Below are 27,303 nucleotides of genomic sequence, written 5' to 3'. Positions count from 1 at the left end.
ATGCACCTCTCACTTCAGCTACCATTTCAAAATAAAAGTTGAAAACGAAATGAATAGTACACAAAAAATGGAGGATGCTCAAAATCAAATGGACAAATTGACATACTTTTAAATATTGTTTTTAAACATTGGATGAGGCAGTCAGTGACTACCTGCTGCCTAGAACCCTTGGAAATCACCAAATGCTGTTTTTCCTGCTTTGCCATCAGAGCCACCTTCAGTTGCTGCTTGACTGTGGGTTATTAAGCATTCAGTCTTATATTTAAGAACTGAAAGCATCCTGTTTTGGAGCACACACGATAAATATGTTCTAGGTAGAGGAAGAACTCAAAACAAGGAAGGAGGAACAAAAAAGAACTTAAAAAACAAGGAGAAAATCAGATAGACTTCAGGGAATGGATCAGAGACGGAAGTTGGATATCAGATTAGAGTCTTTACTTTTGACCAACTTTGCAAAATAGTTCATGGAAAGTTTTTGTACAACCCTTTGTATTAAAGCTGAAAGTTTGCCCTTCAATCAGTTATTGATTCATTGACTTGATTGATTGGCCATCTCTCCAACAGCTACAACTTGACTACAATCGGGCCATGCAAGAGGACAGCAAGCACAACAGTAAATCAATAACTGAATGGGTAAAATGCCATTTCACCTCCTGTATTCAAATGCAGCTCTAAATACATACAAATAAACCCAGTTTTAATAGTACTTACAAATTTTAAATCACTCCAAAACATAAAGGACAAACACAAGCTGGCACTCTAAAATAATACATTCCAAACAAATTCAAGTATTGATATCCACATTTTTTAAAATGTAGCCTTCAATTATATGTTGGCTTTCACTCATTGAAATTTAAAAGCCTTTACTTTTTCAAAGCAAGTTAAAATAATTACACCTCTGGAAAATGACCAGCACCGAAAGATTGTTTGAGATCAAGGCACAAAAAGTAAAACTTCAATCTGAGCAAAAAAACCGACTGGGTTACAATTAATGTATTTGTTTTAATATGTTCTGTGTAAAAAGGAAACAAAATGCATGCAACAATTTGTTTCCTCATAAAGGGAAACCCCCAGCTATCCCCACCTCCAATATGAACATATTTCTAATAGCAAGTGAAACTAACCTGGAAATCTTCACTGGGTTTAAACGCAACAAGACACACAACATCTCCGCTTCTTGCTCATTCACTGCAAAAATGCTTGGTAAGTTAATCCTATAACCCTAAAGACGTAATGATATCTGCATTTTGAAAAATTAAATTTTAAATAACTGAAAAAGACAATTGGATGAAGTTTTAAGATTATTATCTATAAATCTGTAAGTTGCAGCAAGCCAAGCTGGATGCTTGTATTGAGAAAGGACAAATTATTATTTTATTAATCTCATCACCAGATTGCATTAAATATTTGATATGAGTAATGCAGCAAGGTCTGTTTTGGGAATTAAATTTAAATCTCAGTTGGACTTTTCACATAGAGTAATAATCGATAATAAGTGTACTGGTCAGAATAGAAACCGAGTAACAAATGCAACAGTGTGTATTTGTGTGCGTTGTTGTTATTGTTGTACTAATTAATTATATATTATTATATTATAATTGCCTTTATTCTCTTCTGTAAGGGTCAGTGAGGCAGTCTAAGGATGTATGGATCAACTTAACAGGCCCTGGATTTGGGCCTTTGACAGAGGCTTTCTTTGGGCCAACTATTACAGTTTTGCAGGAAAACATGGGACCAAAAGGAGTCACAGCACAAGCAGAAGACACAGGTATTCAAAATAAATAAATAAATAAACACAACTTTTGTGTGTGTGTGTCATTATGCAATATAATCTATGCAAGCCATTAACTATTTCCTCTCTGTGTACTGTAGCAAACTAGCTGAGTTAACATCAGTAATCATTTATGTGACGACGTAAATAAACAGTCCTAAGCAAAGACAATAATTTCTATTTGTTATTCTAACTCATTTTGCTTTTTTAGTTCCACCAACTATGATTGTCATGGAAGGAAAAACAGCTTGGGTTCAAAAGTACATCAAAGGTAACAACATCTTTGAGGAGACATGAGTGTGACTCAGTTGCATTCCTTAAGTAAACCAAGCTTGCCCTGTTACAACAGAGTGCTCTCCTAGTCTCATGCTTTTCATATATGGAATAGCACAGAGGTATCCTGGGGAGCATATTTAAATTTTGAAAATGTTTTTCCCTCTAATAAGAGCACACATAGGTTATTAATGTTCTGTCTTCGCTTTCAGTGGAAAAAATGTACAGGATTGTCCTGCTGGGAGGCAGTAAATCTGGGAAAAGCACCCTAGCAAACAGCGTGTTTGGAGAAGATGTGTTCAAAGTTGACAACACTGAGTGTCAAACTGAGTCCAAATCGGCTCATGGAAGAAGAATTACCCTGATCAACACTCCTGATTTCTCTGGCCCAGGTAGATCAGAGGAGGAGCTGAAGCCTGAAATACTGAGGTGTGTCACTGAGTGCACTCCAGGGCCTCATGCTTTTCTCATTGTGCTCAAAGTGGAGAAATCCACAGAGCAGCAGCAACAGAAAGCTGTTATTGAGAAAATAAGCCAGTATTTCTCAGAGGAAGTTTTCAAATATGCTGCAGTTGTCTTTATTCAGGATGGACGAGACTCAGATGAAATGAAGATCAAAGACTTTATAGATCAGAATAAATATGTGAGTGATCTAATGAAGAAATGCAAGAGCCGATACCACATCATTAATAAATACAGCCGACAGGGTGACATCAGCCAGTCCCAGGTTACAGAGCTGCTCAACACCGTAGATCAGATAGTTGCAGAAAACAAAGATCGGTGCTACACCAGCAAGATGTTGCCACAAGGAGACACCCACAATAAGGCTAACAACAGTGTCTCTAAGAATAAGATGATCAAATTGACAGGCTGTGCAGCAAAATCAGTGGCAAAGGCTTTCTCTGGACCAGCTGTTGTAGTTTTAACCCCAGGAACAACAAACGGAGCAGAGGAATTAATTGAACAGGAAGAAGCTATATCAGAAGTGAAAAACAAAGGTTCCCTGACAGAAATGACAAGCAAGGTAGATGGAGAAACAACAAAGAAAACAGGAGAAGAAGGAGAGAAGACAAAAGAAGATCCACTTCTCCAAGGAGAAAGAGAAGACGGCAATGCTGCTCGAAAAGCAGAAGCAGGAGGACTGGAGTGCTTTGTTCGTTGTCTGTTTGGTGTAGTTGTAGCAGTAGGAGCACCATTATTAAAGGAGGGAGCTGCATTTATAGTATCAGTCATAGCAAGAGCAATAACATTAGTGGCTTCAGCTTTAGACTCTACACCAAACGCAGCAGGAACAACAGATGTAGACACAGCAAGAGCTGGAGGGCCAGCAGCAAATGTGGTAGAAACACTTAGAAGAGCCTTAGGTGATGGTAACGTACCAGAATGGGTAAGATGGGCAATAGAAAAAACATTCACTATAATAGACTGGATAAGAAGTGATTTTGAATTGGTGATAATTGTTTTCCTCGCATTACTTCTGACATGGTTTTTACTTAAAGTACCGTTTTTTGGGACACTTCTGGTAATTTTGCTGTTTGTGGTTTTTTTTAAGATTCATGACATGATATAATTACAACACTGGACAGAACTGTATGATTGTGTGACTGGTTTAATTTAAAGACCAACATCATACATGTTTTAAAAGATACAGGCTGCATGATATGGTCACAAATATTGTTTAAGTCATTGTTTCTTTTGTTTTGTTTTCTTAAAAAGAGATATTCTACTCCATGAAGAAAAAAAAAATATTTTTTTCTCTTTGTCTATCTTTTTGTTGTAAAATCATATTTTCAACAGAAATTATTTTCCAAACATGTATACATGTCTTGTAGTTGATTCAATTTACTATGGGTTACTGTACTTGTGTCTACCTTTAGATTATAAAAACAAAAACATAATCCAATCAGAAATTAGTGTGAACTCAGTTTATGCTTTCTGTCTTATCATATTCTCTGTTCCACCAAAGAATTATAACTGATTTTATGTAATGCTCTAAAAAAATGTAATAATATGGAATTAGTAAATACATCTTAACATATATTTTGTCTTTATTCTGTACGTCTTTGGGTATAGTGTATCAAGCTTGTGGAAGGTTTCTCTATTATGTATAAATAAGCAATAAAGCAAATAATTAACTGTGTTTTAGTTGCTTCCTTTAATCACACCTAAGGCTGAAACCACGCCCCCAAAAGCCTTATCTGGTGTCTCTATAATGACATCAAACTCTAAAAATCTTGGTGCATTATATATACATTTTCAGAAATAGTGTAATGTAAAAAGACACAAATATATCCCATCAAGCCTGCTGGTGGGCCGCAAAGTATGCATATAATCCAAACCACTGATTTTTTATATATTTATTACGTTTTTGTCAGCTTGTAAAGTTCACTTTTACTCTGCCGAATACAGAAACAAACAGGTAGCACTCGGAGAGTCAGAACTCACTAAAACTATGATGTTTTTAGTACAACATGCTGATGTCTGACCTTTGAACTATGACCTTAAAGCATTACATACTAAAATGGTGTGTATTATAATCTTTATACATATGACTGGAGCAGAACTAGTTGAAATCTTTGGCCTCTATGAGCTGTAAAAGCTTCAGATTTTAAGTTATATTCATGCAGTGTGAGATTTTGCGAAGCGTTATGGCGTCATTGTGATGTCACAGGGCATCGTTTTGAAACAAAGTATGTTGCGCAGCTCTCTTTCTCTCTCACTCTCTCTCTCTCTCTCTCTCTCTCTCTATGCCCTTTCATATGAGTAATTATTTATTTAATAAAAACTTAGTTAAAATGCAGAAAACTATATCCTTACTGCTTCCATATGAGTTACAGTTAGGATTTTTTTCTTTTCTTAATTTTGTTTTGTATTCCCACTGTAGTACATTTTAAATTATTTGTAATTGAAGTGCAGAAATCCAACTTTAATTCAAGTAATTTTGGATAAACTGTTTAGTAATTAAAGTGATTTTTCTATACAAAAGGTCTTATCACACACAATACAACAACAGCACTGCTGAGCAATGAAAGACAATTATTTCCTGGTCGAGCAAAGTGTAGCATGGCACAATCACACCAATCAGGGAGCATTCACACATGGTGTGGTTTGACACATTTGCACTGTAAAAAAAAAGGGTATTGGCTGCAGGACACATACAGTAAAGACTATGTGAGGCCATTAAAAATCATGCGCAGTGCCAATTTTGGGTCTAATAGTCGGGGCAGTTTATCCTTCTTTCTATGTGAAAGGGTAGAAACGGTAACTTATTTTAAGACACTCAAAATTAAATAAACAAACTCAAATAATTTTAACATAATAATTTGCCATCACAGCCACCTTCAGTTTACTTCAGTTCCTCCTTGTTTGTTTGTTTTTGCTTTGTATTCAAAAAGTGAAAGCATCCTCTCTTGGAGCATTCGGCACAAACCAGTTCTGGGCAGAGGAAGTACTCAGAACAAGGAAGGAGGAAGAAAAACAAAGAATGAAAAAGATGCTTATGGTTTTAGAGTTTGTTGATCTGTGAAATTCAAGAATGTGTCAGCACAATGTCAATGACGAAAGGCTTACTATTCACAAGTGAAAAACAAATGTAAAAAAATAAAACAAAGTTCTTAGTCATAGACTCCACATGCATCATTTACCATTCATGAGTTCAATTACAAAAAAAGACTGAACAGGTATGGCTTGTTTGTTTTCTAAAAAAAACATGGAAGCTGAAAAAAAAAACACAAGACTTCTGGAATAATTTGGATAGAAGGACAGAAGAGACTGAGGTGGAGGTGTTAGCCGTGCGACGTTTGATGAAATCCAAACCCAGTATATCAGCATAAACACGTCACAGCACCACACAGTGGTGGACCGGTGATGAGTTGGGCTTCTTTTACAAACACAAGAAATGGAAACTTTGCAGTTATTGAGTTGACAGTAAACACCTCTGTATGTCAAAGCACTCAAGAGTGAAGTTTGTGATGCCATCTGTCCAACAGTTAAAATGTGATAGAAATTGAGTCATGCAACGGGAAAATGAAGAAAAAATGAATAGCTAGAAAAATAAAAATCAAGGTGCTCTCATAGCGCTGTCAAAGTCGAGGCCTCAGCTGGACTCAAATGCTCTGGCAGGACTTCAACAGCACTGTGCATAAACCATTCATGGCAAAATCTGGAATTTCAGTCATTATATTACATGTACATTTTCCCAAAAAATATTATTATCAGGTCAAACGAAATTTACTTGGTTTTACTTTAGTACACACCGTCGTATTTTTCTTAATGGTCATCTATTTCAATAAATAAACATTTGATCTTATTTATTTTGTTTGCATTTTATTCAAAATCATTACTTCATGTTTATAAAGAGAAACAACCATAATTTCAGTGCATTTTTTATTATTTGAAGCCCTGGAAGAATACCAGGACTGGAAGATTGGCTACTAAAAAGACTGAAAGAAAAACTTAAATCTCAACAAGGAAACAGAATGAGTGACATTGAAGTTATTTGTTTTAAGACTTTATAAATGCAAAGAGGAAACAAAATGTTGCTTACATTGTGTTTCCTTGTTAGGGAAATCTCCAGTTATCCACACCCCCAAATATTTCTTACAGCAGGTCAAACTAACCTGGAGAAGGGTAGGTCAAAAGCAACAAGACACACAACAGTTATCAAGCTCTGCTCTTTGCTGATTCACTTCAACCAACATGCCCGGTGAGTTCTTTTAATGCTAAACTTCTGCAGATATAACATCTACATATTTTAGATAAATTGTTATTGGTTTCGATGGGCCCACACAGCCTGTTTAAAGAAATGACAAATCACTTTGGGTATTTGTGAAGCTTGAATCATTGAATTATTCTGTTAACCAGGTGACATTACCTTTTTGATCTGAGTAAATGCAGACCTATCCAAAATAAAAAGCCAAACTCCAGAATCAGCATAAAAACAGATTATTACTTGAATGTTTGTTTTTTGCATGCTCACACAGACTCGAGCTTTGAGTTTGTCTTTTTTCTCTTTGTGTGTATTTGTATTTGTGTTTCTGTATGTATCATTAAGCAATACAATCTATGGAATGTATGATTAACTATTTCCTATCTATGGAATGTAGTAAATTAACTGATGTGACAATATGAATAAACAGTCCTGAATAAACTGAATAATGTTATTCTTGCTCATTTTGCTTTTTTAGTTCCATCCAAAAAAGGAAAAACAGCTCAGGCTCAAAAGTACCTCGAAGGTAACAACATCTTTGAGAAGTTATGAGTGTGACTCAGTTGTATTCCTTAAGTAACCAAGCTTTCTCTGTTACAACAGAGGAATAACTCAGAGTAGTCCAGGAGTGTCAAGTTTCTGACTTGTAACGTTTATCCTTCCTGTTTTCTTTTCCCTCCAATAATAGAACCAAATGTTGCTATTTATTTATTGTCTTCACTTCCTTTCAGTGGAAAAAATGTACAGGATTGTCCTGCTGGGAGACAGTGAAGCTGGGAAAAGGAGCCTAGAAAACAACATGTTTGGAGAAGATGCATTTGTAGTTAACAACACTGAATGCCAAACTAAGTCCAAATCTCTCCATAGAAGAAAGATTACCTTGATCAACACTCCTGATTTCTCAGACCCAGGTAGATCAGAGGAGGAGCTGAAGCCTGAAATACTGAGGTGTATCACTGACTGCACTCCGGGGCCTCATGCTTTTCTCATTGTGCTCAAAGTGGAGAAATCCACAGAGCAGAAGCAGCAGAAGGCTGTTATTGAGAAAATAAGCCAGTATTTCTCAGAGGAGGTTTTCAAATATGCTGCAGTTGTCTTTATTCAGGATGGACCACAGTCAGATGAAATGAAGATCAAAGAGTTCATAGATCAGAATGAATATCTGAATGATCTAATGAGGAAATGCAAGAGCCGATACCACATCATTAATAAATACAACAGACAGGGTGACAAGATCAGCAACCAGTCCCAGGTTACAGAGCTGCTCAATAAAATAGACCAGATAGTTGCAGAAAACAAAGATTGGCGCTACACCAGCAAGATGTTACCACAAGGAGACACCCACAATAAGGCTAACAACAGCATCTCTGCAGACACTCCAGACACAGGAAGAGCTGGAAGGCCAGCAGCAAATGTGGAATTAACAGTTAGAAGATCCTTAGGTGATGATAGCGTACCAGAATGGGTAAAATGGGTAGAATGGGTAATAGAAAAAATATTCAATTTATTAGCGTGGATAAGAAATGATTGTGACTTGTGGATAATTGTTTTCATCTCGTTACTTCTGACATGGTATCTTCTCAAAGTACCATTTTTTGGGACCCTTCTGATAATTTTGCTGTTTGTGTTTCTTTTTGAGATTCGTGACATGATTTAATTACAACACCAGACAGAAATGTATGATCGTGTGACTGATTATTCAGCCTCTATGAGGTGTACTTACGATTATTAGATATATTTCTGCATTTGAGATTTTCCAAAATGTTATGGAATCATTATGATGTCAAAAAGGCACGTTTTTTTTTTAAGTGTGTTGCACATCGCTCTCCATATCTTTCCATATATCATATATATGGAAAGTCTGTCAGTATGTTTCTTTTGCTTTACACAATGTAGATTAAACTTGGACTGTGACTTGCACTTTATTTGGTTTTTTGAGGGTCTTTTTGTTTTGTTTTTTAGGTGAACATTGACCTTGGGTGCTAACAATGAAGGTCAAATTCAAACGCTTAGCCAACCTAAGCCTATTAACAAACAGGCAGACAGAAAAGAAACAGAAAATGATTACATGCTCCCTCCTCTACAGGGGAGAATGAGGTAACATTCCTTTTGTTCATGTTAAAGGTTGCTTGTAGCATATGTGTGTATGACAGATGTTCGCATTATTGCTGGGTGACCAGTTTGCTGAGAAGCTGATATGAAACACATAAAGCTTTGAATGATAAACAAGAGGGTATCCAAGTGTGTGAACAGCAAAATATTTAAATCAGCAGTTAGGCTAACTGGCTAATTTACACTAATTTCACTTAAGTTTAAGTGATTATGTGCTACTTTTAAGCAATATGCAATACACCTATAATAAAATAGGTAACATCTCATATTCTTATTAAAAGCAAAAAGAAGAGGCACATTAGCTGACTGATCATTCTCACAAAAACTACTCATAAGCCTATAAAATAATAACACATGAACCTGTAAGGACAGAGTTTTGCAGCTCTGCATGATGATAATACAGCTCGGGAGAAAAAAAGTGACCAACTAAGAGGAAGAGACAACAAGATTGTTGTATTCTTTTTTAAGTCTCTATTTTATCTTGATTTCCATTTTATTTGCAAAGTTTGTTTTTACTCTCAATCCTTAAAAAGCACTGATAAAAAGCAGGGTCAGGAGCACCTGAACATTTTGGCTCGAATGATTATGTCTATCTGTGTTGTATGTGTCTGTCTTCATTATGTCTCTATTGGCTTTTTCTCTCTTGAAAGGACAGAGTGTGTAATCAGCAGTGTTGGTCAAGTTACTTGAAAAAAGTAATCAGTAACTAATTACTGATTACTTCTCCAAAAAAGTAATCCCGTTTCTTTACTGATTACTTATTTTCAAAAGTAATTAATCACTTAGTTACTTAGCTACTTAGTTACTTTTTAAAAACACAATTTACAACCTGAATAGGTGATAAAGCGATAGATCTTTCAGCCCAATTCTACTTTTTCTGCATAATCCATCATACAAAATGTAATCAAATAGAAAAGTCCCTTTTTAAAACTTGTTTTACTAGTTTTAATCTTTTAACTTTATGCATCAAGCAAAAATTAATTATATGCAACATTCTCTGACTGGAAGAAATTTGTTTAACATTTAAACCTATGTTCTGCACATTCCTGCACATAAAATAAAATATTTTTTTGTGTTTACACTCAGTCTTTCAAATAGATGCAAGTAAAACACAGCAGAAAATAAATAAAATCAAAGACTAGCGGTCCTGTTGTTCTATTTTCACCTGTAAAGCCGGAGTGGGGTAGGCGGAGGTTTGCCCTGGTGCAGGTGTGCCGCAGCGGTCAGTGGAAGAATCCGTGAGTTTCTCTGTGAATTTCCGTGGTACGGAAATACGTCGTAGCGCACTCGGTGCTTGCTTGGAAGTTTAGGGGTTTTTTTCGCTGTAAAAAGAAGTTTTCATCCCACGCACAACGGACGCTAATGTTTTTGTCACTTTTTATGGAATCAAACTCAAAGTAAGGTTAGTACTTCCACGCTTTAAACGCTGCATGCTCATACTCTCTCCCACACTCGATGTATTATCCATTGTTGATCTGCACACAGCTGTTGTCACGAACGTCGCACTCGCTTACGTCACTGTCATGAGAATTTCTCGCAAAAAATCACGGTTTTAGTAACGCAGTAACGCAGCGTTCCTACGGGAAAGTAACGGTAATCTAATTACCGTTTTTGCAATAGTAATCCCTTACTTTACTCGTTACCTGAAAAAAGTAATCGGATTATGCCCATCTCTGGTAATCAGTTCTATTTGTTTGTGTGTTTGTTAGCAGTTTAGCATCCAGAGATTTTAAGATCTTGTGTTCTAATTTTGTGTGAAGGTTGATACCAATAACAGCTCATGTTGATTTAATTTAGGTGAAAATCACATCAAAGTCAAACCAAATGTGATAATGAGCAAAGATTTTATGTTACCCACAATTTTTTAATGGTCATCTTTAAACTTCATAAGAATATACTAGGCCTTGGGGGACATGAGTACCTAAGTTGAATAAGCATTTGACCTTGGCTTCATGTTTGAAGATCAAACTCACCTTGGAAAATAAAAATCAAGAAATCATATTGAGTAAACATCTCATTTGAAAGGACATGGAAAGAGCTGTAAAACACATCTTGATCCTCTTTTATTGCCACACCACCTGAAGGCTGTTCCTCCCAAAGTGCAAGGCAATATGTTTGTGTTGGCTGTCATAGTAGTCTAAGGAGCTTGGAAAGAAAGCAACTGGAAATCTTGTTGCTTTCTTTCCAAGCTCCTGGATGACAGAGAACCATCACAAACAGCTGTACAACACATTTTTATTTTTTTCCATGCAGTATGTCACCTCACGACATCACAATGGTATTATAACAGGCTAAAGTTAACATGTTGTAATAAAATATTCATAAAACAAAGTTGTTGCCTTTTCCCTTTCACAGGAGTTCCAATCTCCAAGTGCTCTTATTTATTATAAGTTATTTGCCTTTTTTTAATCTGCTGCCAGTCACTCATCCAAAATACATCTTTATCTGAGATTTCCTGTTTAAATAAAGATACATGTGTATTATGTTAAACTGCTTCAGAGAAGCTGCCACATTTAAGTTCTTAGAAGTGAATTTCATATATGTTTTATATGTTTTGTATTTTTGTATAAATACAACCCAAATGATTTGAACTAAAACCATAATACTTTGGACACTAGATGGCACCACCATCAAGCTCTCTTGTCAAAAATGCACTGCCTACATAAAAGAATCTGTTGCTGGAAGGATTTTCTTCTGTGAAAGAGACAAAATGCAAATTTATTAAACTGATTGCCTATTTTATCACTTAAAAAGAAAAAAAATGATACTAGCTGAATTTAAGTTTCAGATTTAATTTGAATTTTATTTTAATTGTCAAACATATCAGCCATATTTCCTTAATGATAATAATTAATTGCCAAATGTTTCTACAATTACAGCAGAAAAATGTGTACATTTTAGTACAACTAGCATCGTTCCATTTGTTTGGTTTGTCCATTCGTACACAGTTTTCTAAGCCAATCTTGTCCATATTGCATCAGTATTATTGAACTTGATCCCTGACACAGACCAGTGCCATCTTCTGTTTTCTTGTCCAGAGATGCTGTACAGTCCAGTCCAGGCATTGTGAGGTTTTTCCACATACCTCTATGCCAAACAGCTGTATGTACAACACTAAGATGTTTTTCACAGAATAATTTCCTATTTAATTTCACATGTATCAATCTGCTGCCTTACTGGTATTGTTATGGCTGTGTGCCAACAGGCAGGAAGAGAGGACCCAAAATGCAGGACTCACGGAGGCAAACGTAACTCAAAAATACTCAGCTTTATTGCTGAAAAGCAACTGAACAAAAAACTAACTAAACTGAGAGTACACAACAAAATAAACAGGCAGGCTGCCAAACAGAAAACACGATGAAAGTGAGGGTGAGCAGACGTTAACGACACGACAGAGAGCAAAGGAAACACAGGGCTTATATACACAGGGGAGTAATCAGGGAATGGGAAACAGGAGGGAGACACAGCTGGGAGAGATTAGGGCTAACGAGACAGGAGGGAAGTAAAACTGAACACACAGACATCAGACATGAACCTTCAAAGTAAAACAGGAAACGAGAAACAATTTACAAAGATGCAGATTTGACACTGAACTAAATCTAGAATAAAAATCAAAATAGAACCAGAACATGAATCATAATACAGAAATATACCAAAATATAAGAAACTGAAAAAGCTGGGTCAAAATGACCCAGAACCGTGACAGGTACTCACTAAAGTGTGTTTAGTGTGTTTTATTTATTCAGCCAAACAGCGTTTTTCTATGCCACAGCCGTTTTCTATCTAACATGCACACTCCGATGAACATATCGGAGAGCAACTTGGCATGTTTCATGTGCAGTCTGCAGCAGCCACAGATTGAAACACCAACTTTCTGATTACCTGCTCTACTTCCTGAACTACAGCCACCAATAACTAACCTATGATTAATGTTATTTGTCCACAACTGAAACTCAGCACTGTGACTGCTTCAGTCATTGTACTTGTATAATTGCCAAATAGTTTAACCTTACCCAGAAACAAGTTACTCCACCCTAAAATGTGGTATTAGCATTCGGCTGTCATCTTTTCACTGTGACCCATATTCTATGAATCAGGATTCATAGGTAGCCAGTAAAACATGTCATAACTTTTTTTTCAATTAAAAAACAAAAACACCACGTCCAAAAGGACATAATCAGCTTTTTGGCATTTACCTGGATGATTAAGCATGCATCAAGATAATTTTTAACCATTTTTCTGTTGCATATTGATGCCAGGCTTATCTTCTAGTTATCCCTCGTTCTGTGTAAAAATAGGTGTCTGAAATAACCATATTTTAACACTCAGAAATGCTGTAAAATGGATAAACAGTGCTGGTATTGACACGTTCTAGATTGAGATATTATGACAAACTTTTTAAAAATACAGGATCACAATAACAGTTATCAGCTGGTTTCAAAAAGATTGGATTTGATGCAATGATTGCTTTTTAATAACTGAAGTTCATGCACTGCAATGCATGTGTCAGTAAACCTTTAAGAATTCACTTCTTGGCATACTTCATGCATATTTAACTTTATAATATAACAAGGTATACTTGCCAACATTTTTACAGAAATCAGTAAAAGAACAATTATCATGTTTGTCACGGTCCCCTGCCTCTCTGGCTGGCCCACGCTGCCAACAGGTTTTGTTTGTGCTTCTGTCTGTCTCTCTCCTTCTTCCTCTGTCGCCTGAGCGGAACGGGTTCCTGCCTTTGGCCTACACACCTGTGGAGGATGATGAACACCTGCACCTCATTTGCCTGCAACTATTTAGAAGGAAGAAGCGCAGTACTCATCGCTGGATTATTGTTTGACTCGGGTTAGTGAAAGCCCGGTTAGAAACTGTTTGCATTGTTCTTGTGAATTTTGCGTCAGTTGTAGTTTGACTCTTCTGTGCACAGATATCCTGGACCTGTTCCTATTGCCTGTGGAGGCTCGAGAAAGAGCAAGTGGAGAGTGGTAGGCGAAGTAGCAAAGGAGAAGAGAGAAGACAGCGTTTTCTCGTCCCTGTCCCCTTGGATTCCCTGGAAACTCGACCCCTGCACGACTACATCACCTGCTTCACTATTGTACATATCACCTGAAAATTGCAAATAACCCTTCGTTCTTCCTTCAAGCTTCGGAGTTCTGCGTTTGAGTCCTCTAGTGTTCCGTAACAATGTTTTTGTTATATGACCATATTTATATGTGCACAATAGTTCTTTCACACAGTTGGCCAAGTGTAGAAACACACTGTGAGGTAAGCTCATACTTAGTTTGCTGCTGATAAACAAGTCCAACGGGTACAGAAACAAAACAAAAGGCGCAGTCACAACGTTCACAGGATCTAAGTAATCGTGTGTCTCTCCGCTGATTTTGCTTTCTTCCAAAAACATGGAAGGTAAGTCACACTTATTACCATGTATTCTGTTTTAATAAATAACAGAAATGTGGGATCACAAAGGAAGAAACTTCTCTCCACCAAACCAAAATTTATTGGTTTAGTTAGTCAAGGTTATCTACTCCACTGAATACCTAAAGTAATTGTATAAATGTTACCTAATATATTGAAGGGTGTAATATTATAGCAGAAAATTACAGAGCATATGCTTTCAGCTACTTTCTACAGCTAAGTACTTACTGATTTTTAAGCCTTGGGACATTTTACTTTTACTTTAAACAAAGCAGACTGGACCATCATTTTTCAGTTAAAGCTTGTATATGTTGTCATAAAGGTTTTATTTCACTGTACTGTTTTTGATTATTTTGTTTTAGACAGTGTAATAGATAAATAACGGACAATGAATCATTACTGTTTTATAGACTCAGCAAGAAGGATTGTGGTCCTGGGAAAAACTGGAGATGGAAAGAGTCTTACCAACATCCTGCCTGGAGAGCCTGCATTGAATATAAATCATTATGCCTCATCTGGAACAAGTCAATGCCACTCAAAGATTATATCTATCAGTGGAAAAACCATATTATTTATTGACACTCCTGGATTTATTGACACAGACAGATCTGAGCAGGACATGAAGTCTGAAATAGTGAGGTGTATCACAGAATGTGCTCCTGGTCCTCATGCTTTTCTCATTGTGCTTAAAGTGGAGAAATACACAGAGCATGAAAAGGGTGTGATAGACAAAATGAACCAGTGTTTCTCAGATGAAGCGCTCAGATTTGCCACAGTACTCTTTACCCATGTTGACCAGCTTCCTGAGGGAATGAAGATCGAAGAGTTTGTTAAACAAAACAACGATCTGAGGGATCTGGTCAAGAAGTGTGGGAGTCACTGCCACGTCATTGATAACAAATACTGGAAGTGCAACCAGGGAGATGAATACAGGACCAAGCAATACCAGCTGGCAGAATTACTCAAAAAGATTAACACGATTATTGATGCAAACAGAGGAGGCTACTTCACCAATGAGATGCTGCAAGAGGTGAAGAGAGATATACAACAAGAGGAAGCCTGCATCAAACGATCTTTTCCAGATATTACAGAAGAAGAAACTGCAACAAAGGCAAAAAATGCTGTGTTTGATATGCTGTTAAAAGCTGCAGGAGTTAAAACTGGAGCTCTACTGGGTTCATTCCTTGGAGGGGAGACAAAATTAATGAAAGAAGAAACAAGTGTAGGTTCAGCAGCAGGAGCAGCTGAAGTGAAAGGAATACTTCCAGACGCAGCAACAACTTGGGGTACCTTTTTTTTAAATCAAACATTTCATTCAACCTCAAGTGTTTATCAGTGATATATGCATGCACACACACACACACACACACACACACACACACACACACACACACACACAATTAAATGTTTTATTTATCAAAGATACATGCTTACAAATACATACGATTAATAAAGTTTCTATAACAAATACACACAGTGTAAGTAACATCGATTAAAAAAAAATCATGACATACTGATAAATATTTCAATAAAATCACACATACTTTCAAAACATAAGTATTTTTATTAAAAAAATCCTGTTCTTTGATGCTTAACATATCACGTGTGTCACATTTTAAAAGCATAATACACTAGAAAAGTGTTCACAAGATTTTTTTTAGAGCACTTACACACATTTATTTTGCTTTTCACAGACACATTAAGTCACAGTTATCTAAAACCTGTCATCAAATATTGACTGATTCTTGTAATTCACAGTCGTTTGTGTTGCTGCTCTCCTGAGGTGTGCTGGATCAGATCCAAATGCAGAGTCTTCTGTACTGGGGGGTAAAAATGGGTCTTTGTCTGTTAATCGAAAAATATCTCAAAGAGTGATGTTTGGGCTACAGTAACACTGATTACTGCTGGTACAAAGTGATGGCAAAACAGCTGGTTAGAACTTGTGTTTTTCCGGAGATTCTGCAAAGACTACAAAGCCGGTCAGGTCAAACCTTCCACTGGTGTCTCATTAGCTGATGTTCGATGTTTAACTCTCTAATTTACTGGTATGTTTCATCATTGGTAAAGGGTAGGACCACCTCTATTTTAGCTTTATTGAAATTCAGGGAGGAGTAATAAGTTGGGGCTCGAACAGTCAGTCTAGAATTTTGTCATGTGGTCCAGACTGGCTGCTATGTGAAGATGCAACTGTCTCTCTCAGAAAGCCTTGCTCCAGCAGCAACCTCATGTGGAGCTGGAGCATATATAAGTCTTACTCTGTGATTTTTTTTTTTCAGATTAAACAAATAATATGAATTAAAGCCTTCAAAGGGGGCCAGCCTCCAGCTCGCCGATGCACGATCTGATATCCTCGTGTTGGTGTTGTTCCCAGATCATCATACTAAATGTTGTTCCAGGATCAACATTGCAAGTGACCAATCAGAATGTTGTGACGTCATACTTTTGCGACTTCGGGAAAAACCGGCGTAAAACAAAAAACTGTACTTAAGCTGCGTGAAACCGCCTCTGTCCGCCGATCAACGGACCCTGACCCTAACCCTAACCGTAACCCTTTAATAAACGGTAAGCAGAATTGATATTGTCCTTGCAACATTGGAATTTCATAAATGCACGAATGGCTTGGCGCGCAAAAGAATAACGTCACAACAGTGTGATTGGTCACTTGCAATGTTGAACCTGGAACAACATTTTCATGATGGTCTGGGAACAACACCAACACGAGGATATCAGATCATCCTCGCCCCATCACCACTGACCCCTTTTTGTTATAAAAGCATCCGATTTAATTACAAATAACTTTTTTAACACACACACACACACACTTTCTAAAAACAGCTGTCTTAAAAAGTTGAATTTTTTTGTCTAAAACGTAATCTTTTCTGGTTAAAGTGACAACAAAACACCATTATGAATTATTGCTCCATACACATTTTTATCTGTATTACATTTCTCAAGCATAATATTGATAATCATATTTCTATCATCATATTGTTATTCATTATAATTGTTATTCGTTACATATTATGATATAATAATTAGATTTTATGATTTCATTATGGATGATTTCATGGATGCCATACATTTTTATTACTTACCGTGTCACAAATCATTTGACAGGTCATAAATCACTTTTTTTATACAAAGTATGTGGCTATCTGTCTATCTGTCCGGCACCTTTCTGTGTGGACTTTGCATCTTCTCCCCATGTTTGTGTGCAGTGGCGGTCCTAGCCTGTTTGGCGCCCTGGGCGAACACTCCCTCTGCCCCCGCCACACACACACACACATATGAAGAGAGAGAGAGTATGCATAGTACGCAAACGGCAACCAAACATCCATCATAATTTGTCATACAATGAGAACAGGACAAATCAACAATTGACAATGACTAATTAATATTCACCATCTGACAACATGTAGTATCCTGTCATGCCATTGTGATCAGATGTTTAAAAACAACAATCTAAGTTTTGAATTTGACACTATGATAGTAAAAATTATTTCAGTAGTATCCAATCAAATCATGATGGCCTTAAACTGAAGGATTATTAAAATAAAAAAATAAAAAAGAAACCTCAGCCTCTTGGGGGAACCTTCTGTTTGGTGTGGAGAAAAAAACAAAAACAAATCAAGCTCTGACTGATACCATTTTATTATTGTTATCAAGATTGGGGTGTACAGGTGAACCCAAATGCAGGACAAGGTGACTTAAATAAAAGCAAGCTTTAATATAACAGACATATTTTTAAAAAAGTCCAGAAAGAAGAAGAAATAAACTAGATATTATATATAATATAACAGATATTATGAAGAAACTAGAAATTAATTAGTCAAATTATTTAACTCAGGGCAGGACATGAGGGAGTTTACACAAACAGTTTGAGAAAACTGGGGAGGAGATAGGAGTATTTAAACACTGAGGGCAGACTGGGGATGAGAAAACAGGTGAAAACAAAAAGGGCAAGTAAAAAAAAACTAACTCAAGGCTTACAAAAATATTTCTACTGTAACACAGAAGCTAACCAAAAGAGAAATACTCAACAGAGAGGCAAAAATACTTGTGCATGGCAACTCAAATACAGGGAGAAAAAATTCGGGCAGCTGTCAGGGAACCATGACTCCTGTTTATAAAAATCTAGACATGAAGAAAAACACGGGATTTCGCCTTCATAGACTATTTGTGTATGTGTAGCAATGCTGTACTTTTAGCTTTTAGTTTATTTTTTTTATATATTTTTTTTATCTTTATTCATACAGGAAGTCCCATTGAGACCCAATGTCTCATTTGCATTGATTCTCCAAATGAGTATGACTGCTGTATGATTGATAAGATAATCAACTTATACAGAGCAAGACAAACAACTGACATTTAATCATTACTGTCTTATAGTGCCACAAAGAAGGATTGTGCTCCTGGGAAAGGTTGGAGCTGGAAAGAGAAGTATTGTCAACACCCTGCGTGGAGAGCCTGTGTTTAAAGTAAATCGTAGGGCCAAATTTGAATGTCAGTCAGAGGACATGAATATCAGTGGAAGAACCATATTATTTATTGACACTCCTGGATTTTGTGACAGATACAGGTCCGAGGAGGACATGAAGTCTGAAATAACAAGGTGTATCACAGAATGTGCTCCTGGTCCTCATGCTTTTCTCATTGTGCTTAAAGTGGAGAAATACATAGAGCACGAAAAGGGTGTGATAGACAAAATGAACCAGTGTTTGTCAGATGAAGCGTTTAGATTTGCCACAGTACTCTTTACACATGGTGACCAGCTTCCTGAGGGAATGAAGATCGAAGATTTTGTGAATGAAAGTGAAGCTCTGAGCAATCTGATCAAGAAGTGTGGCGGCCGCTGCCACGTCATTGATAATAAATACTGGAAGAACAACCAGGGAGATGAATACAGGAACAACCAGTACCAGGTGGCAGAATTACTCAAAACCATTGACAAGATTATTGAGGCAAACAAAGGAGGCTACTTCACGAATGAGATGCTGCAACAAGTGAAGAGAGATATTCAAAAAGAGGAAGGTCGCATCAAACAGTCATCTCCAAACATTACGGTAGAGAAAACTGCAACAAAGGCAAAACAATCTGTGTTTGACAATCTGATGTTTAAAGCTGCAGGAGTTACAACAGGAGCTCTACTGGGTGCATTCCTTGGTGTAGCAATAAAATTAATGAAAGAAGTCTAGGTTTAGCAGTAGGAGCAGCATTAGGAACAGCAGCAGGAGTAGCTGCAGCAAAAGGAATGATGTCAGATGCAGCAACAGCATCTGACACAATTCCTGCTGGGTCTGCTGAGCCAGCAGCTGAATAGCATCAGTTGTCAGGGTCCTGGGTCTCCTGACCCAGCATGTTTAGTTCTTTGTGATTTTTGTATTATTGTACTTGTGTGAGTTATTCTATGGTTTCTAGTTTCGATCCCTTGCCCTTCATGTTTCTCTGTGTCCCCGCTGTTCTGTGTAAGTCTGTGTCTGCATGTTTGAGTTTCCCACTGTGTCTTTCGGTTCTTAGAGTCCTCTGCCTTACGGTTTATGTCTCTGTGTTTCTTAGTTGCTGTCTTCACCATGTCAAGTTCGCGTCTTTTGTGTGATACTTCCTGTTTTACTTTGAAGGTCCGTGTCTTATGTGAATGCGTCCTGCTTTGCTTGTCTCGTCAGTCCTGATTTCTCCCAGCTGTGCCTTCCTTCTGTGTCTCATTCCCCTCGTTACGTCCCAGTGTATTTAAACCCTGTGTTTCTCAGAGTCAGTGTCGTGTCGTCCCTCATGCTGTGTGGATTGCCCTGTGGCTCACTGTGAGTTTAGTTTGTGAGTGTCCAGTCCAGTCCAGTTTACTTTTGTATGACTTTCTCCTGCCAGCAAATAAAGCTGAGTTCTTTGTGTTTAAACCTCGTGCCTGAGTGCCTGCATTTTGGGTCCAACTCCTGTCTGCCGCACAGCAATTCATGACATCAGTAACATTGGTTTGAAACAGATAATAGAGCTGACACACAAACTACAGCACTAAACCAATTTTTTTTAAAGGTATAAAAGGAGTTAGAAATTAAATATCAGAATTTTTCCATCCTCTGTTAAGCTCTCAATAAAGTACCTTTAAACTCCACAGATGTACAGGATAGCATATATTGCTAGGAAACTACTCACATTCACTTTTACAAGCTGCCATCAGAGAGTCATTATTAAAATTATAGAACAGGAAATTTTAGAATCTTTTTGTTCATGATTGGATTTCTGTATTTGCACAGCATAAAGTTTCTTACTTAAGAGTTTTTGTTGAATACTTACTGTTAACATATAAATGAAGTAACGTATGCTTAATATGTGTGATTTTTCCCATTATGCTAATACAGTCTTTATGTTCCAGTTTATATTTCAAACTTTACCAATGAACATGTCCATTACTCCAGCTTAAAAAATCTTACATTTTTACATTAATATATCTATAACTTTCAAATAACTTTTGCTTCTGTTTTGTGACGGTTTCTTTGTTACAAATGTTCACTAATAAAACAGCTAATTTTATCACATGTATCCAAGTGTCTTGAATTTTTCTTGACAGATTTCATTTATCAGCTGAATAGCCTCATGTTAATGATGAGCAGTAAGTAACAGATTCAGTTACTTACATTTCAATTAAATAATTCATCTGTTATTTTCTTTTAAAAAACAGATATCAGCTTAAGTCAACTTTACTGTAACCTCAATTTAATGCTTTTAAGTGTTGCTCACGTTTCCAGACTACTATCAAAGTTTCATATATTGAAAAATGTAACAACAAATGAGACTAAATAAATCAAAACAAAATGCAGACTGTGGTATTCTAGGAATATCGATCGAAACTTTGAAAAAATTATATATAGTTCACAAAATAAGAGAATCTATGCAGTCAGTAGCATTAAAGAAACATGTGAAGACCTATATAAAAATAATTCATAAACAGTGGTCCCTCCTGATTGGCTGTAGACCATTGTCAATCAATCTCGTGCCGTGTCTCCTGTACAGTACACAATGTGTTGAGCTTGTCAAATTTACATAAATCTTTGATCACTAGCAGTGTGACTCTGAAGTGCTGTATTGTATGTTTGTAAGTTTTCTCCCCAACAAGCACAACAATGTCGACAAAACATCGTCACCTGCGGGTGGACTTCTTTTTCTACAAGGTTTGAACTTTGAGAGTGTTTAAACAAGAGAGAAAAGTGTGAAAATGTCCATGCCTGTCTGAGAAAAGTGTATAAAGTGTGTAGTGAGGGGTTTTAAAGGCTTACAACATCTGTAATAATTATAAAAAATTGCGGATTTCACTTATCACGGGTTATTTTTATAACGTAACTCGAGGGACCACTGTAACAGAAATAAATTCCACTTTCCTGAAGAATAGAAATAAAAATATTAAAACATCCCTAAGGGCAATGAAATACAGCTTAACTTTTTCTTTCTTCTTGCATCATGATCTTTTTGTGTCATGTAGTTATTTATTATCTTTATCTCTACATTGCAGCACTTTGGATTATTATATGTAAATATACAGTGTGTGAAGTTTTTGTTCGCTTCTTTTGGCTAAAACCCAGATAACAACTTAGACAAGTAGCAGAAGCGAAGCACAAGTCAAGTCACAGTACAAGAACAAAAGCAAATGACTCACTGCAGAGACACATCATGAACCAGACTGTATTTTTGACACACTTTCCTCAGCATAGAGGGGACAAGTAACTTTTAAATAGACATTACTCCAAAAATATGATTTTTTTTGTCATTCAAAATCCTAAGCTGTGACCTGTTTTTTTTTTTTAATCAGCTGAGTTCATTTCAAGAGCTATTTCCTTATAAAAAAAATCTTGGTTCTCTAAGCTTTATTAATCTTATAAATACAAGCAAGATTTTTGGTTATATAGGGTTGTTTGGTGACACATGGCTTGCAAAGTAGTACTGCATTAAGGTAGTTCATGCTTTTCTTTTAATATCTCAAACATGCTTTAAATTTAGTTGTGTCACAAGAAATCCTTCATGTGTAGCTGTGGTTGGCAGAAAGGAAATGGACCCAAATGCAGAACTCAAATACAAAACAAACTTAAGGCGGCAGCTTTATTGCTGGGAAAACTGTCCAAACATAAGCTAACAAAAAAAAAAAAAAAAACTAGAAACAAAAACACTGGGAAATGACAGCTCAAACACCAGGAAACAAGAAACGAGGAGCTAACGCTTGAACTCTTTAACACAGGGAGACTCACACACATGAGGAGGTACAACGCAACAAAGGGCAAAGGAAAACACAGGGTTTAAATATACAAGTCAGTAATGAGGAAATGGGAAACAGGAGCGAAACACAGCTGGGATTCATTAGACATAACGAGACAAGGGAAGGAAAACTAGACACATTGACATAGGGCAGTGGCGGTCCTAGCCTGTTTGGTGCCCCGGGCGAACACTCCCTCTGGCGCGCCCCCCCCCCCCCCCCCCCCCCCCCCACACACACACACACACAAAAAAAACATATTAAGTACTGTACATTAACATAAAACTGTTGTACACACACACAATATGAAGAGAGAGAGAGTATGCATAGTATGTAAACGGCTACCAAACAGCCATCATAATTCGTCATACAATGAGAACAGGAAGAATCAACAACTGACAATGACTAATTAATATTAAAATCTGCAACATCTTCTTGGACCAACCCACATAATTTCCTTAGGGATTAATAAAGTATTCTGATTGTTTCAGGATGACCTGCCATTATCCAATGACACATCTGCTTACCTGTATCTTTTGCTCGTTTCTCCTCCTCTACTTTTTTATTTTTTCTAAACTGAGGACCTGATGGCTCTGAACTTTTCTTGTCCATCTTACTTTGCTGTGATACTGGGTTAATACATTTTTGATCTGAAATCTGATAATTGATCAGAGATGTCAGGAAGCAGATGTAATGAGTTAATCAGATATTTTCATCTATTCATTTTTTCTTCCAGTGACAAAGACAAGGAGGATTGTCCTGCTGGGAAAAACTGGAACTGGGAAAAGCAGTCTGGCTAATACCATATTTGGCGAGACCAGATTGAAGATCAATCATTTTAATGACTCAAACGCATGTTTGTCTCAGAGCGAGACCAAGACTGTTGATGGAAGAAGCCTAACTTTAATCGACACTCCTGGTTTCTTTGACCCAAGCAGGTCTGAGAAGTTGGAGGATGAGATGTTGAGCTGTATTACAGAGTGTGCTCCGGGGCCTCATGCTTTTCTCATTGTGCTTAAAGCAGAGAAATTCACAGAGCACAAAAAGGCTGTCATCGCACAATTATGTGAACATTTCTCTGAAGATGTTCTTAAATACGCTGCAGTTGTTTTTACTCATGGTGACCAGCTCCCTGAAGGAATGAAGATCAAGGATTTTGTTAATGAAAGTGAAGCTCTGAGTGATCTGGTGAGGAAGTGTGGGAGTCGGTGCCACGTCATTGACAATAAATACTGGAAGAACAACCAGGAAGATGAATATAGAAGCAACAAGTTCCAGGTGGCAGAGCTGCTCAATAGCATAGAAGATATAGTGACAGAAAACAATGGAGGATACTACTCTAATGAAAAGCTCCAAACATTGGAGACAGAAATACAAAAAGAGGAAAATCGGGTTAGAAAGTCATCAGAAAATCTGCCACAGGAAGATATTAGAGAGCAGGCTAAAGTTAACATCATTAAGAAACACATGGAAAATGCACCTGTATGCTTTGTTGATCAAATCAAAGTTTGGGAAGGTATTAACAGAAGTGGCAGCTTATGTGGTAGAACAAATATCAGAGAAAATCCCAATTCCAATTAATCCAGTCCCTGTCCCAGTTCCATCTGTTCCTGTTCCATCTGTTCCATCTATTCCTGTGTCATCTGAATCATTCCCCATTCCAGTCCCAGTACCTTCTGAAGAGGACGTTGTGGGGGGTTTTGAGGCCATTTGGAGTAGACTTCATGTTTTGTATGAGAGACTATTCAATCCCTGGAATCCATTTGAATAAACACTGATGCACAGACAGATAATAAAACAGCTTAATCATCATATATTGTCCTTTAAATCTTACATAAAAATAGCATTAATCTGTGTGGCTAAACCATGAGATTAAAATACCTTTTTTTTGGCCGATTTTGAATCTTCATGGAAAGTATAAATGTGTTTCTTTTTTGTAATATCCTAAACATGTTGAGTAAATAAAAGGTAGTGGTCATATATTAAAACATGTATAGTAAAAAATAAATGGGTGTTACTTGATTATAATCTGAAATTGCTTGATCAGAAGTTCTTCTTAGCTTTGTGATGTTTTAACGCTTTTACATGCTGCAGTACCAGCACTATTTTACCTGTTAAACCTGTATGATGTCTCCTGCAGCTCCAGAGGACCTTTACACAATCATATAAATGTACTGTACATCAATAAAACAGGTGGGTTTTTTTTATTATGTGACTCTCCTTGTGCTTCTTTATGGGTCCATGTGTATATTGTATGATTCATTGATAACAATTCCAATCAAAAAACAATCGTCCGTGTATAAATGGATGCACAGTTTTTCATGTGAGGTTTTCCCTCAATATGCCAAACAGATACGTATTAAACTAAGTAATATGTTTGTCATGGGATCATTTCCTTATGACAGAGCCCCCCCGCAAAGCAATTGCAGGGGGGGCGCGGTGTGAAAAGGGGAAAAAAAACTGCTTGGACACTGCTAGCACGGGGCCCGGGCGCCCGCAAACATTTTTCCTGTAAAACAAAGGGGGGCCTAGCAAAAAAAGTTTGGGAACCACTGCCTTATGACAATGACAGCATTTTATTTCAATGTATCAATTTGCTGCCTCACTTTCACTCACTAAAGCACAGCTGTTGTTGATTGGAGCATAAAAGTAATAAAACATAATTTTATGTAAACTTATTCACTTTCCATTCCATTTTCTTAGACACAGACAGACTTTGTCATTCAAGGTAACACGGTGTAGTGTACATAAGAATGAGACTTGTTCCATTGGCTCCAAGTGTGCAAAAGTATAAGCTGACTGTTTAAAATCTCAAATGCTGTCGGGAGCCAATGCAGCCACAGCTGGAAAATCAAAGGAGCCTACTACGCCAATAACAAGCTCCAAACAGTGAAGAGAAAAAATACAAAAAGAATAAAAAATCATTAAAAAGACATGAGAAAATCTGTCACGGGAAGAGATCAGTCTTCAGATTATTGTCATTGACAATAAATACTGGAAGAATCCATTTAAATAAACAAAGATCCACAGCCAGATAATAAAATAGCTTAGTCATTATATATTGTCCTTTAAAGCCTAGATAAAAAAAAATACTGCCATTAATCTGTGTGAAATGACAGTGTAAACCCTCACACCATTATGCTGCCTATATGTATTCATCATATTTAAAACTTGTGAAGCCACCACTAATATCCTATTAGTGAGTTGCAAATACATTTCATAGTAGTAAATGGGTTGATACACAAAACATTTCTTGCACTCAGAACACTTTATACAGCTTACCTCATTCCCAAGCACTTTCTCTCAATGCAAATGCGCTTCTCTATCAACTTGGGGTCAGTGTTGTGCCCTACAATACTTTAGCATGCAGACTACAGCAGCAAGGCATTGAAACACTGTCTTTCAGATTAGTAGATGATTAGCAGATCTACCCTCTGAGCTACAGCCACAAATAACTAACTTGTAACTATTGTTATTTGACCACACCTGAGACTCAGCGCTGTGGCTGTTTCACTTTGTATTTGTACATTTGCCAAATAGTTTGACCTTACCCAGAAACAAGTTACTCCACTCGAAATGTGGTATTAACATTCAACTGTCACCTTCCCACTGTGGCCCAGAGTGTCTTGTCATTTTGACTGTGTTATGTTTCATATTCTTGAAGCTGTGAGCAGGAGTTCTAATACTACATGGTGATGGTCTAATAGTACTTTTTTCTTTTATAAGCACTTTTTGAGCATAAAAATCATGAAGTATTATGGATATCATGGAATAATTTAATGTTAATGTTATTTCTGTGACAGAGTAACAATGACAACTATGTTAACTGGATGTGTTTTGAGTATTCTGGCAATTTACTGGAGAAAACTTTAAAGAATCAGGGCTGGTAAAACATGTAATAACTTTTTTATTTTTTTTATTTCAGACCATTCTTTAAAAATTTTAAAATAAAAAATGCTGTGAAATGGATAAACAACATATATTTACGTATTTACGTGTTCTAGATGGACTTATCACACCACAGTGCTCAAACAATCTCAGGTCAAGTAGTAGTTTCTTTAAAACTGTAGCCTGAGGCCAGGATCACAGCGTGTCTCAGGATCAGTGGTTGTTATCTTTGCTATTTCTTGCTAGACTTTCTGTTCCTGCTTGTGCTTGTTTTAATTATGCATAAGACTGCATACTCCAAAAAAAAAAAAATATTTGAAAACAACATTTCACACTCCCATTCACACCTATGGGCAGGGCAATTTAGCATCATTAATCTAACCCCACTAACTGCATGTACCCAGAGAGACACAAACACAGGAAAAACAGGGTACATTAAGTGAATAAATAAAATACAATATCATAAACAATCTTGAAATTTTATATTGAAAATCTGAAAATGTCCTTTGGTTTAGGACCTGGATTGCCTGGGGATAGAAGCTCCTCTCTCTGTTCTTGCCCGGATGATGCAGAACCTTCTGCCTGATTGCAGAACTTGGAACAGTTTGTTGCCAGGATGGGATGGGTCCTTCACCCACATAGCAAGCAGGTTTGGCCCGGATCTGGTGTCAAGCCGGCACTGCTGGCTGACTTCTGGCATGATAAGATGTATGTCATCCAGATATGGGCCAGGCCTGGCATAGATGGCACTGTGTATGTGATGGCATGCCACATCTTGCTCGATTGTGGTTTGGTTTATGTGGCCCAGGCTCATAGAAAACAGCTCTGGCCGGGATCCATAATCAAGCTGGCACTTCTGACTGACTGGTGTTATGGCAGGGTGTATGTCAACCAGAT

The 27,303-nt window shown here is 37.0% G+C and overlaps 3 protein-coding genes and 2 pseudogenes across 3 annotated transcripts; all 5 read left to right on the top strand.

Moving 5' to 3' along the window:
* Nucleotides 1–1,993: 1,993 nt before the first annotated feature.
* LOC146390820 (uncharacterized) lies at nt 1,994–7,304 on the top strand. Its single transcript, XM_084922384.1, has 3 exons — nt 1,994–2,042; nt 2,257–3,414; nt 7,231–7,304. Exons 1-3 carry the CDS (start codon nt 1,994–1,996, stop codon nt 7,302–7,304), a joined length of 1,281 nt encoding a protein of 426 aa, XP_084778510.1.
* A 187-nt stretch (nt 7,305–7,491) lies between these two features.
* Nucleotides 7,492–13,974, top strand: LOC146390819 (uncharacterized). The gene is made up of 2 exons (XM_084922376.1): nt 7,492–8,217; nt 13,792–13,974. Exons 1-2 carry the CDS (start codon nt 7,492–7,494, stop codon nt 13,972–13,974), a joined length of 909 nt encoding a protein of 302 aa, XP_084778502.1.
* Nucleotides 13,695–15,716, top strand: LOC146390818 (GTPase IMAP family member 7-like). Its single transcript, XM_084918378.1, has 2 exons — nt 13,695–14,270; nt 14,693–15,716. Exons 1-2 carry the CDS (start codon nt 14,264–14,266, stop codon nt 15,619–15,621), a joined length of 936 nt encoding a protein of 311 aa, XP_084774504.1. The 5' UTR covers nt 13,695–14,263; the 3' UTR covers nt 15,622–15,716.
* A 2,498-nt stretch (nt 15,717–18,214) lies between these two features.
* LOC146390817 (GTPase IMAP family member 7-like) lies at nt 18,215–20,687 on the top strand (annotated as a pseudogene).
* Nucleotides 20,688–20,879: 192 nt separating this feature from the next.
* On the top strand, nt 20,880–24,706 carry LOC146390816 (GTPase IMAP family member 7-like; annotated as a pseudogene).
* Nucleotides 24,707–27,303: the final 2,597 nt, after the last annotated feature.

This window comes from Perissodus microlepis, chromosome 3 (genome assembly GCF_051167445.1).
Source record: "Perissodus microlepis isolate ML-2025 ecotype Zambia chromosome 3, ASM5116744v1, whole genome shotgun sequence".
Lineage (NCBI taxonomy): Eukaryota > Metazoa > Chordata > Actinopteri > Cichliformes > Cichlidae > Perissodus > Perissodus microlepis.
This window is presented reverse-complemented; position numbering and strand designations above follow the sequence as displayed.